The sequence below is a fragment of the Cryptomeria japonica genome, chromosome 8, assembly GCF_030272615.1.
Source record: "Cryptomeria japonica chromosome 8, Sugi_1.0, whole genome shotgun sequence".
Taxonomy (NCBI): Eukaryota; Viridiplantae; Streptophyta; class Pinopsida; order Cupressales; family Cupressaceae; genus Cryptomeria; species Cryptomeria japonica.
Window position 1 is genome coordinate 103,114,783 of NC_081412.1, and position 12,351 is coordinate 103,127,133.

A 12,351-nucleotide genomic window follows, 5' to 3' on the forward strand; every position below is an offset into this window, starting at 1 on the left:
CCTCTACCCTCTCTCTACTTACCTTCCTTCATCTTCCTCTTATCTATTTATATATATGTCTCCCCCTCTCCATCCCTCTCTCACACACTCCCTATTTCTCCCTCCCTATCTCTATCTCCCCCCCCCCCTCTCTTTATCTCTCTTCCTCCTCTCTCTATTACTTGTCTCTATCACCTCCTTTATCTCTCACTTGTTCCCTCTCTATCTTTATATTTACATATCTCCCTCTCACTCCCTATCTTTATTTCACTGTCCCTATCTCTCTCATTGACTTCATCTCCCTTTATCTCTCCTACCATCTCTCTCTCTATATCCCTCTCCACCTCTCTCTATGTCACCTCATATATTTATCTTTCTACCTCTCCATCACTTCCTGTCTCATTGTCTCCTTCTTTATATCTCTATTTTTTCATATCCCTCTTCCTCTCTCCTTCGACCTCTCCCCCTCTATTTATTTATCTCTTTCACACCTACTTTAACTTTTCAATGTTATATCCATCTCTATATCTCTTGTTTATATCCCTATCTCTCCCTTTCTATTCATATCTCTCCCTTTCTCTCCATGTCTCCCTAACACTCCCCCTTTTTGTATATGTTTCTTCTCTCGTTTCCCTATTTCTCTCCCTCCCTCTCTTTCTATCCCACCATATTTCTCTCACTTATATACACACACACTCTTGGTGTTTCTCCCTCTATATCTCTATTTATATCAATCTTTCCCCCTCTCTACCTCTCACCCTTGCCCCCCCCCCCCCCCCCCCCTCTCTCTCTCTCTCTCTCTCTCTCTCTCTGTCTCCCTCTCCTTATCTATATCTTATTATTTCATATCCCTCTTCGTATTCACTTCCATCTCTCCTTCTCTATATATTTATCTCTTTCACACCTCCTCTATCTTTCCCAAGTTATATCCATCTCTCCAGCTCTCCCTCCATGTTTCTCTCTCATATACACACACACTTTCATTGTTTCTCCATCCCTATCCTAATCTCTATCTAAATTTTCCCCTCTCTATCTCTCTATACCTCTGTCTATTACGAGCATGTTTCTCACTCTTACCCCCTATATCTCTATCTTCCTCTTTATCTAAATTTTATCATCTCTACCTCTCTGCCTTATTCACTTCATCTCAATTGGTATAATACCACCCATGCATTACTTTGATTTTGGGATTTTCATTTTTCTCCTAAAAGCACAGGGACAAAGAGAAATAGCAGTAAATGGTAGGAGAACTAGGCCATTAACCTATATATCTTTCTATCTATACATCTATCTCCCTTTCTCTTCTCACATATCTATATATCTCTCTTTCTCTTGGCATATATCTATATTTATGCCTCTCTTTACCTCTCCAAATTTGTCTCTACCTCTTTCTCTATATCTATGGATGCATAGTTGACTTGGAGCTATCAATTTTCCATTGAGACAGTTTTTTACAAGCATAATCTGATATATGATCTATCAATTGACCTCATGCATTACATAAACATATGAAAAAAATACTTATTTTTTCCAATTGACCTTTCACACCTCTTGACATACCCATTACACACCAAAGTGCAATTGCTAGTATATAATATAAATATAAACAGAACCCAAATAATGTCATACGGCTGTGGCCGTCCTTCCTTCCGTACCCCACGTTAAAACCAAATAATATCGAAGACTTAACCCGATGTTGTCATCCCGATTCTTGCCGGATTGTGCACTGTTTTTTAATAGTAGTTTAGATAAACTTAGACTCCGGGAAAATGCTATTCGCACGGCGGCAATTCAAGTCAACTTTAGCAGCTCAATGCCTGACATTTCAGCAGCTTCTCGTAGAATTCCAATAATATGAAGAATGGACGATACAGATCTGTCTTTACTGAATATAATCTATTAAACAAAGAAATTTTGTACATTCGTGGCATCTTCTTACCAATCTTTTTTGTTTCTTTTGATGAGTAGAAAACAAGAGAAAAATCAAATATCAGATCTAAATCTACACTACAGTATGTATTGAATCAGTTCAAAGAGATAAAAATAGAATAACTGTTAGCCATTTGAAGCATGGAACAACTTGACACGAAAAGTGCTAAAATGTCGAAACCGTTGCAGAGACAATTCCTGAAAAATTAAAAAATAAAATTTAATATAAAAGAAGGGAGATGAGGACATCATGAGGCAAGTGGAAAGTTTTTCTACATTCCATTGACTTTTAATAAAAATTGGGCTCATTATTTTGATTATTCTGTGCATAAATATAGACCAACTCTTTAGGAGTTCCTCATGTTCATGACTGATTCAGCATGGCAACATTTTGGATGATTTGTTTGTCATGGGCTCTGTTTTCAACAACCAGTTTGGTGGGTGCACAGGAATCCGATTGTTCTGTGGATCAAAGTTGCAGAAACAAAGATGAAGCTCTCCACCTCAAGCTTGGGGCAATTGCCTCTATTTTGATAGGCAGTGCAATAGGCGTATGCTTGCCTATCTTGGGGAGAAGTATCAGTGCTTTGAGGCCTGATAAGGATATATTTATCATCATCAAGTCTTTTGCAGCAGGAGTTATTGTGGCAACTGGTTTTGTCCATATCCTTCCTGATGCATTTGATTCTCTGGGTAATCCTTGCTTGAAGGGAGCTGCTTGGCAAAACTTCCCGTTTGCTGGGTTTACAGCTATGATGGGTGCTGTTGTCAGTCTTATGGTGGATGCTATGGCTACTGGATATTATCAACGAGCCCACCTTAAGAAACAGCAGGCAACGGTTGGTGTTGCAGATATGTCTACTGCAAGGGTGGGGAATAGTGGGGAGATTGAACATCAGAGTCATCTTCATACTCATGGTGGTTCCCATGCATATGATTCTGCTGCCGAAGGCTCTGCTTCATCATTGCTTCGCCATCGTGTTATTTCTCAGGTAAACAAACAAAAAAAAAAAACTAACCCAAATCAAAACTATACTTGTTTCATGTGGGTTATTTGGGTTTTAGTCTTGTTGGAGTCTAAGAGATCATATATGGGGAATCTCTTTCTAATGGCTTTATAGCTTATTAGTTTGTTCAAATTCATGCCCAACACTCGTTACTCAAGTAGAGGCACATGTCCTTTAAGCTTAATCAAGTAGAGGCACATGTCCTTCGAGCTTAATGAATCGAGCGAGGGATTTGTTAGAAATAAGTCGCATCTAAATCAAATATGAGCAGATCAGTCTTATAGGAGCCAGTAGCTCAGTTGGTAGAGTATAGCATAGCAGTGAAAGGAAGGTCTTTTGATAGAGTATAGCAATGAATGGAAGGTCTTAGGTTTGAGTTCTAATTGATTTTTTTGACAAAAGTGAATTTTAATGTATGACACAATGATATTATGACTTCACCAATGCACTGTGACCTTATGGACAATCAAAACTCTACTCCACTTCAATATATGAGCTATGATCATTCCACCCTGTTTTTTTCCTAGTTTACCCTCATACATAACAAGTTAACAGATCTTACTCATAGAAGTGATGGTTTTTTTGCTTGTATCTTGTATTATTTCACTTTTAACATCACAAATCTTTGTGGGTATTGTTTCATGAACAAATCACCTTATCCCTAAGATTTTCACCTAGATTGATTTCATATTCAAGCTTTCATATAACATTATCTAATCCAAAACTTGACTGATTATGTGGAGCAGGTGTTAGAGCTTGGAATAGTGGCCCACTCTGTGATAATTGGAATATCGTTAGGGGCATCTGAGAGTCCATGCACCATACGCCCTCTAATTGCAGCTCTGACATTTCATCAGTTTTTTGAAGGAATCGGCCTTGGAGGATGCATAGTTCAGGTGAATAATTTGCTCTTCTTAACATCTTGAAAATTATATGACTGTTTCATGTTTTTATGATGGCCTAATATACTTATATGTTGATGATAATGTACAGGCGAGGTTCAAGAACAGATCTACAGCGTTAATGGCGTTCTTCTTTTCAATAACTACACCGCTGGGAATTGCAGTGGGAATCGCAATTTCATCAACTTATAATGAAAATAGTTCAACAGCTCTAATTGTTGAGGGAATGTTCGATGCAGCCTCTGCAGGAATTCTGATATATATGGCATTAGTGGATCTTCTTGCAGCAGATTTTCTTGGGCCACGAATGCAGAGCAAAGTGGGGCTTCAGTTGTGGTCATATACTTCTCTATTGTTAGGAATCGGTTCCATGTCTTTATTGGCCAAATGGGCCTAACTCAGTTGGATCCAAAACACTATGTAACAATAATAGCATTATATGCTGTCATTCATCCATCATGTTTAACAAAATTGGTGTGATGAAACCAGAAATATATGATAATTTTTTATTGGCAACCTAAGGATCCAATGACCTATTTTAATTGGCTTATATCAGCACTGCTTAAGGATTAAATTTGTTGCTTTCAATAGCTAAAAAGATGGATTTTTCTAACAGAAATTCGGGTCTCACCTGACATCCAATTGAATTCTGTGCACACAATGTCGACATGATATGAACCGTTGACCTACATTTCATATTAGTTTAATTAAAGAGTATCTATATTATTATCATAAAATATACAAAGTAATAAATTTGTACAAGCATAATTCCTGTCAAATTTCTTTGCTCCTCAGCATTAGCTAAGCAAATATTTATAGTTGAGTTTATAATGACCAAACTTCATAATTGCATTATGACCTACAAGGACTGCCTTCACCTAAAGGTTAAACTAACCTATCATTTGGTATAGGAAAGAAACAAAATTTCTTTTGCATTTATGAGATAAACATCTAATTAATTTAGATTTAATTAATAATTAAAAAATTGATAAATTGAAATGTTATTTTTGAAATTAAATATAAAAGAATAAAATATTTAATCTTAAAAATATGAAGATTTAACCTTTCATTATTGGGGTTGAATCCGTTCTTTTGAGATTATTTACTAGTTGAAAACCTTCAATAGCCTGTCGAGAAAAGGTGAGTGTTCGGGGCGATTTCAATCTTGAGGGCCGGTTCGCCTTCAACACATTGCGATTCGTGAACCTATTGCACAAGTTACAACAGATTTTCTGTGAATGTCATTTGTGAAGATTTACGACAAACTTGCTTCCAGTGCCTATCATCAAAACCGATGTGTTTGATAAAGCACCTGAACAAAACGCAGCAGAACGGTAAAGGAGTGAAGTGAATTATGTCTTAAGGTCAGCGAACCGATTTCCAGTAGCAGTGAACCATATTTCAAGGGTCAACTCGCCTACTTTCAGGTCTGCAATTCATTAGTAATCTGCAAACTCCATTGGTGGACTACAGATAAGACAAGTTGAAAAGCGAGCATTCGGGTTCGATGAGAGATCCAAAACAGTGAAGCCACATGAATAAAAAAAAGAAAGGTAATAGACCATCGCGTTTTTCTTTTGAAGTGATTGACGAAGGAGAAACAAAGCGAGTGTTTGCCATGCAGTCATGGAGGTGCTGGGGAGATGAGGCAGTGGCAGATATGCCTCCTCCCAAAGATCCTTTTGGCATGCACACAGGGCACACTCCGCAGTGGGTTTTTCATGGAGGGGAATGGGTTGATGCTCTAGTTTCGTCTACTTGCGATGGTGAGGGAATCACATCTGAGTTTCCTTTCTCTATGTATTTCAAAGGGTTTTTTCGGCAAAATGGAAATCGAGGTAAAAATTTGAGAAATTGGCAAAAGAATGGTCAAAAGGAGTTTCATCATGCTAGGGTTTTTGATAATAAGGCTCGACTTGCCCTGCCGAGAGACTCTGCTAATTCATAGCCATTAAAAAAGAGCTCGGAAGGTCAAGATCTGAATGTTGTTTTGGCCTCACAACCTGCTTTGTCCTTGGTTCCGTTAATTGATGCCTTGGATGTTACTTTAGGAAAGAAGGCACATGATCTTCGAGCTTTGGCAGTTGTTATCCAAGTTTGGGTTGACTCTCTTCCTCTGTCTAAGCTCCATTATAAAATACATGCACATTGGTATGGTACTTTATATTTCCATGTTCTCTCTACAAGTTCGTTCATTGTTATTTTTGATTCTACATCTGCTAGAGATAAGGCATTGTGTGTTCCATTTTTTTGGCTTGGAAAAAATCTGATCTTTGTAGAAACTTGGAAGCCCTTTCTCGCTTCCTCTAGGGTTGGTCCAAAACAGGTCCCCACCTGGTTTAAACTTCCTTTGTTGCCATTTGAATTTGTTGAATTTGATATTTTAACTAAGATCGGGGATTCTTTTGGCAAGTTTCTGTTGTCTCATTTGGAATTTGAGGATGGGGTAGTGGTGGTAAAAATTTGTGTTTTGATTTCACCTAAACTTTCTCCTCCGAAGTTTTGTAATATTTGGTCTCCTTTTGGTCTTTGGCGTCAAAATTTGTTAAAAGATTCTGCGAATTTTGGTTGTTCTTCAGTGACTATGGATTCTCCTCTGTTTTTTCACATGAAAACCATACAATTTGGCTCAGGTGTTATTGATTCCTCTTTTGATAGGGATGTGGAGTTGTTTGTTTGGATTAAGAACCGTTTAGATATATCTGCTGCTAATTTACCTCCCCCTAAAAAGACTACGTTCATGCCTGAAGCCTCGACAGAGGCTTCTCTGCATTCTGTTCCTCCCCTGAGGACTGGGTGTTTGAAGGGTTCTCTTTTGAATAATTCTAATGTTGCTAATGATGCTTTACCTATGGGAAAGTCTTCTGCTGAGCTTGGGAAAGTTTTAGGGTTTGAGATATAATTTCCTGAAGGGCTGAATACCTCAAAACATCCTAGGGATGTTGATATTGTCCTAGATGAGCAACTTATTGCTCAGGTGCAAGATATTGCTAATACAAATAAGGTCTCTCTCAATTTTGATCTTGCCAATAAAGTGATTTCTTCAATCTCAATTGATTTGGGTAGTCTGGAAAATGACTTGGCTGCCTTTCCCACTACAAATTCCTTTGATGTTCTTAATCTAGATAAAGTCATAGTGACATCAGATCATGGGCCATCTTCGGCTCACATTCTTCTAGATAACGTAGAGGGTCGGGTGGCTTCGGCTCTAGAGAATAGTTTTCCTCTAGACACTTCTTTGGGCATTTCTGGTCTTCCTGTAGTACAAACCCCTCTTTCTCCCACATTGTCAACTCCTGGGAAAAGAGGTCGTAAACCCAAATTTGTTAAAACTAATCTTGAAATTGATGCGGGAATTCAGTCAACTCTTCTTTCCTCTTTGGAAACTTCCAGAAAGAAGAGATCCAAAAAACCCTTTATTCCACCAGTCACAAGAGGCTTGGTGACTAAGCATAGTCTTCACAAGACATTTTTGGCAAGTAAGGTTTCTCCAGTTTCTTTGGAAATCTCGAGGGGAGCAGATGCCTCCCCTTAGGGCCAATGAGGATTTTATCCTGGAATGTTAGGGGCTTAAATGCCCCTAACAAGCGATGCTTGATTAACTCACAATTGGACTTAATGAAGTGTGATGTGTTCATGATTCAAGAAACTAAGTTAAATCTCCCTTCGGCTGATAGGTTATTCTCTTCCTGGAAAGCATGGAATTTTTGTGCTTCTCCCTCTTCAGGTGCTTCTGGGGGTCTTGCGTTTCTTTGGAAAGATTCTAGTGTTCATTTCTCATTAATTGCTTCTTCATCCAACTGGATGCTTGGTCTAGTCAAAAGTAGGATATCTAACTTAAAATTTTGGCTCTTTAATGTTTATGGGTCGTCTGGGGTTTTAGAAAAAAGAAACCTTTGGGAATTTTTGGCTTCCCTTGCTACCCCGCTGTGTAATGTTTTTCTAATTTTTGGGGGGGATTTTAATGCAATTACTAGTTTTAATGAAAAGGTTGGGGGAATCATCTCTAACAAGCATTCTATGTTAGATTTTTGCTTCTTCATTCAGTCTTTAAATTTGGTTGATTGTAAACCACTTATTGGGACATTTACATGGACCAACATGTGTAGGGACTTTTGCCAAATTGCTGAGAGATTGGATCATTTTCTGGTTTCAGAAAATTGGTTCAGTTCAGGACAAGACTTTGTTTCCTTAGTTCTCCCCTTTACTGGCTCTGATCATCTTCTGATTCAGTTTACCATTTTTGAGGACACGGCTCCTTGGAAGTTACCTTTTAAGTTTGAGCCAATGTGGTTTCGGGATCAATCTTTCTTACCTTCATTAAAGCAATGGTGGTGTTCTGCTCCATTCTTTCCTGGATCCTAGATGTTTCAGCTTGTTAAGAAGATGGGTTTCTTAAAACATAAGATTAAGGTGTGGAATGTATTTCATTTCAAGAACATTTTCGGGGAAAAGGCTAGGATTGAGGAAGAAATTGAACAAATTAATAAGACCATTATGGCTTTAGGAATGTCCTCTCTTTTGTATGATAGGCTAAAGTTGTTGAACTTTCAACTTTCTGAGACTTTGGCTAGGGAAGAATCTTATTGGAGGCAGAAGTCTAGAGATCTTTGGCTTTTCGATGGGGATAGAAATACTAAGTTTTTCCATTCCTTGACCAAGCTCAAGAGGCAGCGTAATCGAATTTCCTGCATTACTGATCTAATGGAAACATCTTGGTAGATGAGGAAGAGATTGCTTCTGAAGCTATTAGGTTCTTAAAGTCACTTCTTACAGCGGATCCAGTTGCATTAGATAATGAGATTGTGCAATCAATCCCCTCTTTAGTTTCTCAAGAAGATAATAAGAAGCTTATGGCTCCCTTTACTCTGGCTGAACTGAAAGAGATAGTCTTCTCCATGCATCCGGAGAAGGCGCTAGGTTCGGATGGGTTTACAACACTATTCTTTCAAAAGTGTTGGGAGTTTATAGGGAATGACGTATTGCTAGCCTTGGAGGAATCTAGAAGAAATAGGTCTATTCTTAGAGAGCTTAATACTACTCTTATTGCTATCATTCTGAAGGTGGATAATCCTACTTCGTTCTCAGATTTTCATCCGATTGCCTTGTGTACTACTTTATATAAAATCTTTACTAAGGCAATTTCGGTTAGGCTATCTAGGCTCCTCCCTCAGATTGTCTCCCTAGAACAGGGAGGATTTGTTCCTGGTCAGGAAACATCTGAGGGTGCGATTGTAGCTCACGAAGTTTTGCACTCCATTTCTCAACAAAAGGTTCCGGCTATGATACTTAAGCTAGACATGTTGAAGGCTTATGATCGGGTCAATTGGCAGGCTCTTAGGGTTTTTTTATATCATTTGGGCTTTTCGTGCTACTGGGTTAAGAGGGTGTTCTCTTGTATATCTTCTACTCGCTTTTCAGTTTTGGTTAATGGTTCCCCGTCAGGGTTTTTTGCTTCCTCTTGGGGACTTAGGCAAGGGGATCCTTTGTCTCCTTTTCTATTTATACGTTTGGCAGAAGCATTAAGTAGGGCCATCTCTAGTGCTACAACATCTAGTTTATGGTCAGGCATTAGAATAGATGACTTCCCTTCTTCGCAATCTCATTGCTTGTTTGCAGATGATACGCTTCTATTCGAGGCAGCCTCTCTAAGGGAGGCTCGTGTTATTAAGAAAATTATCTATGATTATGCATCTTTTTCTGGACAAAGTATTAATAATCATAAATCCAAAATCTTTTTTGTGAATGTCTCCCCTCTAGTTAAAAATAGACTCGTCTACTTTTGGAGTTTTCAAGTTGGGACCCTCCCATGTGTATACCTGGGCATTCCTTTTTTTCTAGGGTCGGATAAGGCTTCCTTTTGGAACAAAATTGTTCATTCAATATCCTTCCGAATCTCTTCTTGGAATCATAAGTGGCTGATGATGGCTGGTGAAATTATTTTAATTAAGTCAGTTTTGAATGCCATCCCCACATATTTGATGTCCGCTTTGCAGGCTCCCCCCCAAGTTATTAAGAACATTAGGGTCTCTCTTAGGACCTTTCTTTGGAATGATAACTTGGGTGATAAGCCAAGGATTCCTCTCTTGGCTTGGGACAAAATTTGTTGTCCCAAAGAGATGGGAGGTGCGGGCATTCGTAATTTAGCTGCTCAGAATAAGGCTTTGAGGGCAAAATTGGTTTGGAAGTTATATGCTGACCCTCATAGTAAATGGGTTGCCATCATGTTTGCTAAGTATTTAAGGGGTGCTTCTAGAGAGAGGATTTTTACTGTTTCATCTCTTCCAAAAGGTTCGGCTTTTTGGAATTTTTTGGTTTCATGTAGGATGGTTATTTTACCACATCTATCCTAGGTTGTCAATAATGGGAAGAAAGTCCAGTTTTGGGATGAAGTCTGGAATGGGCACTCTACCCTTTTAGCTATCCAAGACTGGTCCCCCTTGTCTAGTATTTTATTAGAATTTTGGGGGCCTTTTGTTGCCGATTATTTTGACATTGTCTCCTCTGGTCCTTGTGAGATTGCGAAATGGAAGATTATCCCTCCCTTGTTGGTTGATATTAATCTTATTCTAGCTTTTGTGGAATAACTTCACAAAAGACCCCTTGTTTTCCAAAATAAAGAGGACTCCTTGGTTTGGATTAAGAATGCTACTGGTTGTTATTCAGTTAAAGATGGTTATAATTATTTAGTTTAGACTTCTCCATCCCCTTGTTGGCCTACTAAGCTTTTTTGGCATCTGACTTGTCTTCCTAAAGCAGGTTTGTTTGCTTGGTTGGCAGTCCAAGATAAGGTTCTCACCGGAATGCGCTTGGACAGACTTGGGATTATGACTGTATTTCCTTGTGTTTTTTGTGGTCATTGTATGGAATCAATGGATCATCTTTTCTTGTTTTGTCCATTTGCTTCTGAGTGCTGGTATTGGTTATTTGGCATGCTTGGCTGGTCTTCTGCGATAGGTCCCAATCTTCTTTCGCATTTCATGACCTGGCCCTTGTTGTTTTCCTCATCGTTCTATTCATCCCTTTGGGTTGTGGCCCCATCATTGGTAATTTGGAATATTTGGCTTGAAAGAAATTCTAGAATTTTTAATCATAAAAAGGCCACTTTCTTTGAAGTAATTGGTAAAATTCAAACCTCCATCAGTGAGGTGGTTCTTTCATTCATTCATAAAAACTTAGATCATCTCAGTTCTTTCTCTCATTGGGATAATCAGGTTACTTGGAAATGGACCGCTCTTCGTCAGATGCCTTCCCATGGGGCTGTATCAGGAGGTCTATCTTCTTTGGTTAAACGAAAATTGGCCAGATGGACTCCCCCTCCATTCCCTTCATTCAAACTTCAGTTTGATGGAGCCTCAAAGGGGAATCCAGGAAAGTCTGGTATTGGAGTAGTTATTTTTTATCATTCTTCAAAAGTCATCAAAGTTGTGGGTAAATAAATTGGACATGGTACCAATAACACAGCTGAGTTTCAAGCTTTATCCTTTGGGCTTGATATCGCTCTTTCATTAAGAATTAAAGACATTGTTATTGAAGGTGATTCCATAGTCGTGTTTCAAGTGGTTGTAGCCAAGAAATGTCTATCTTGGCATCTTCAATATTTCCTAGATCACATTCTTCAGCAGTTAAAATGCTTTTCCACTTTTTCTATTTTGCATTGTTTTAGGGAGATCAATGTCATTGCAGATTTTTTAGCAAATAAGGCTGTTGTTGAGGATGTCAATTTCTTGGAGGTCTCTCCCTCGGACATTCCTGCATCTTGCATGAAGATGCTTTTTTTATAGGTGGTCCTCCTTCTTGAAATCCTACTTCACTATCTATGCTTCATTTGTATATGTAGTAAAGGTGTTGGCCTTCATGATAATTTTATGCTATTGATATCTTATGTTAGATTTCATTCATGGGGTAGGAAATTGGTTGGGTTTTCTTCTACTGGTCTAAGATGTACCTTCTCATGTCTCCTTGCTTTATGTGATGGTTACTTCCCCATATGGCTATAGAGGGGATGTTGTCCTGCCTTATGGCAACATTCCTGTTGTAGTCATATTTGGTAGTTTCTTCGCACAAAGTCTGAAGGTAGGAGAGGTATTTTTGGTTTGGATGGTGGATTTTTCTTTCTTGGTTGAGTGGTTGTCTTTGGTTATCTTGGTTGGCAGGTTGTTTTGATTTTCTTTTGTAAGTTTGGGATCTCTTTGGCTTATGACAACCATTACATATTAATTAGTACTTGTACGGCAGGGGTACTTGCATAATATCTATTTGATCCTCTGTTTTTGGTAATCTTTCTTTGTTGCGATTGGTTGCTAGTTGTTGGTTGCCTTCCCATTAGGCTTTCGTACCTTAATCACTTGTTTTTTCCTCTTCGCTTCATTTGGCATCATGATCTATCAGTGATTCAGGTAGTTGTTCTAATGATTGGGGATATTTTGCTATTCGTTGGCTTTATCAATGTGTGATCATCTTCATATTAATAGTTTTCTTTCATGATGCGATAATTATGACATGGTGATCCTGTTCTCAATTATATTGATTGT

At 38.5% G+C, this 12,351-nt stretch overlaps 1 protein-coding gene across 1 annotated transcript; it reads left to right on the forward strand.

Annotated features, from left to right (window-relative positions):
* Positions 1-1,964: 1,964 nt before the first annotated feature.
* On the forward strand, positions 1,965-4,333 carry LOC131062460 (zinc transporter 5). The gene is made up of 3 exons (XM_057996123.2): positions 1,965-2,900; positions 3,662-3,811; positions 3,909-4,333. The coding sequence occupies exons 1-3, from the start codon at positions 2,289-2,291 to the stop codon at positions 4,212-4,214; spliced, it is 1,068 nt and encodes a 355-aa protein (XP_057852106.2). The 5' UTR covers positions 1,965-2,288; the 3' UTR covers positions 4,215-4,333.
* Positions 4,334-12,351: the final 8,018 nt, after the last annotated feature.

Coding starts and splice junctions, on each gene's coding strand:
- LOC131062460 (XM_057996123.2), top strand. CDS start 2,289: ATGGCAACATTTTGGATGATTTGTTTGTCATGGGCTCTGTTTTCAACA. Junction 2,901..3,661: donor GCCATCGTGTTATTTCTCAG/GTAAACAAACAA, acceptor TATGTGGAGCAG/GTGTTAGAGCTTGGAATAGT. Junction 3,812..3,908: donor TTGGAGGATGCATAGTTCAG/GTGAATAATTTG, acceptor GATAATGTACAG/GCGAGGTTCAAGAACAGATC.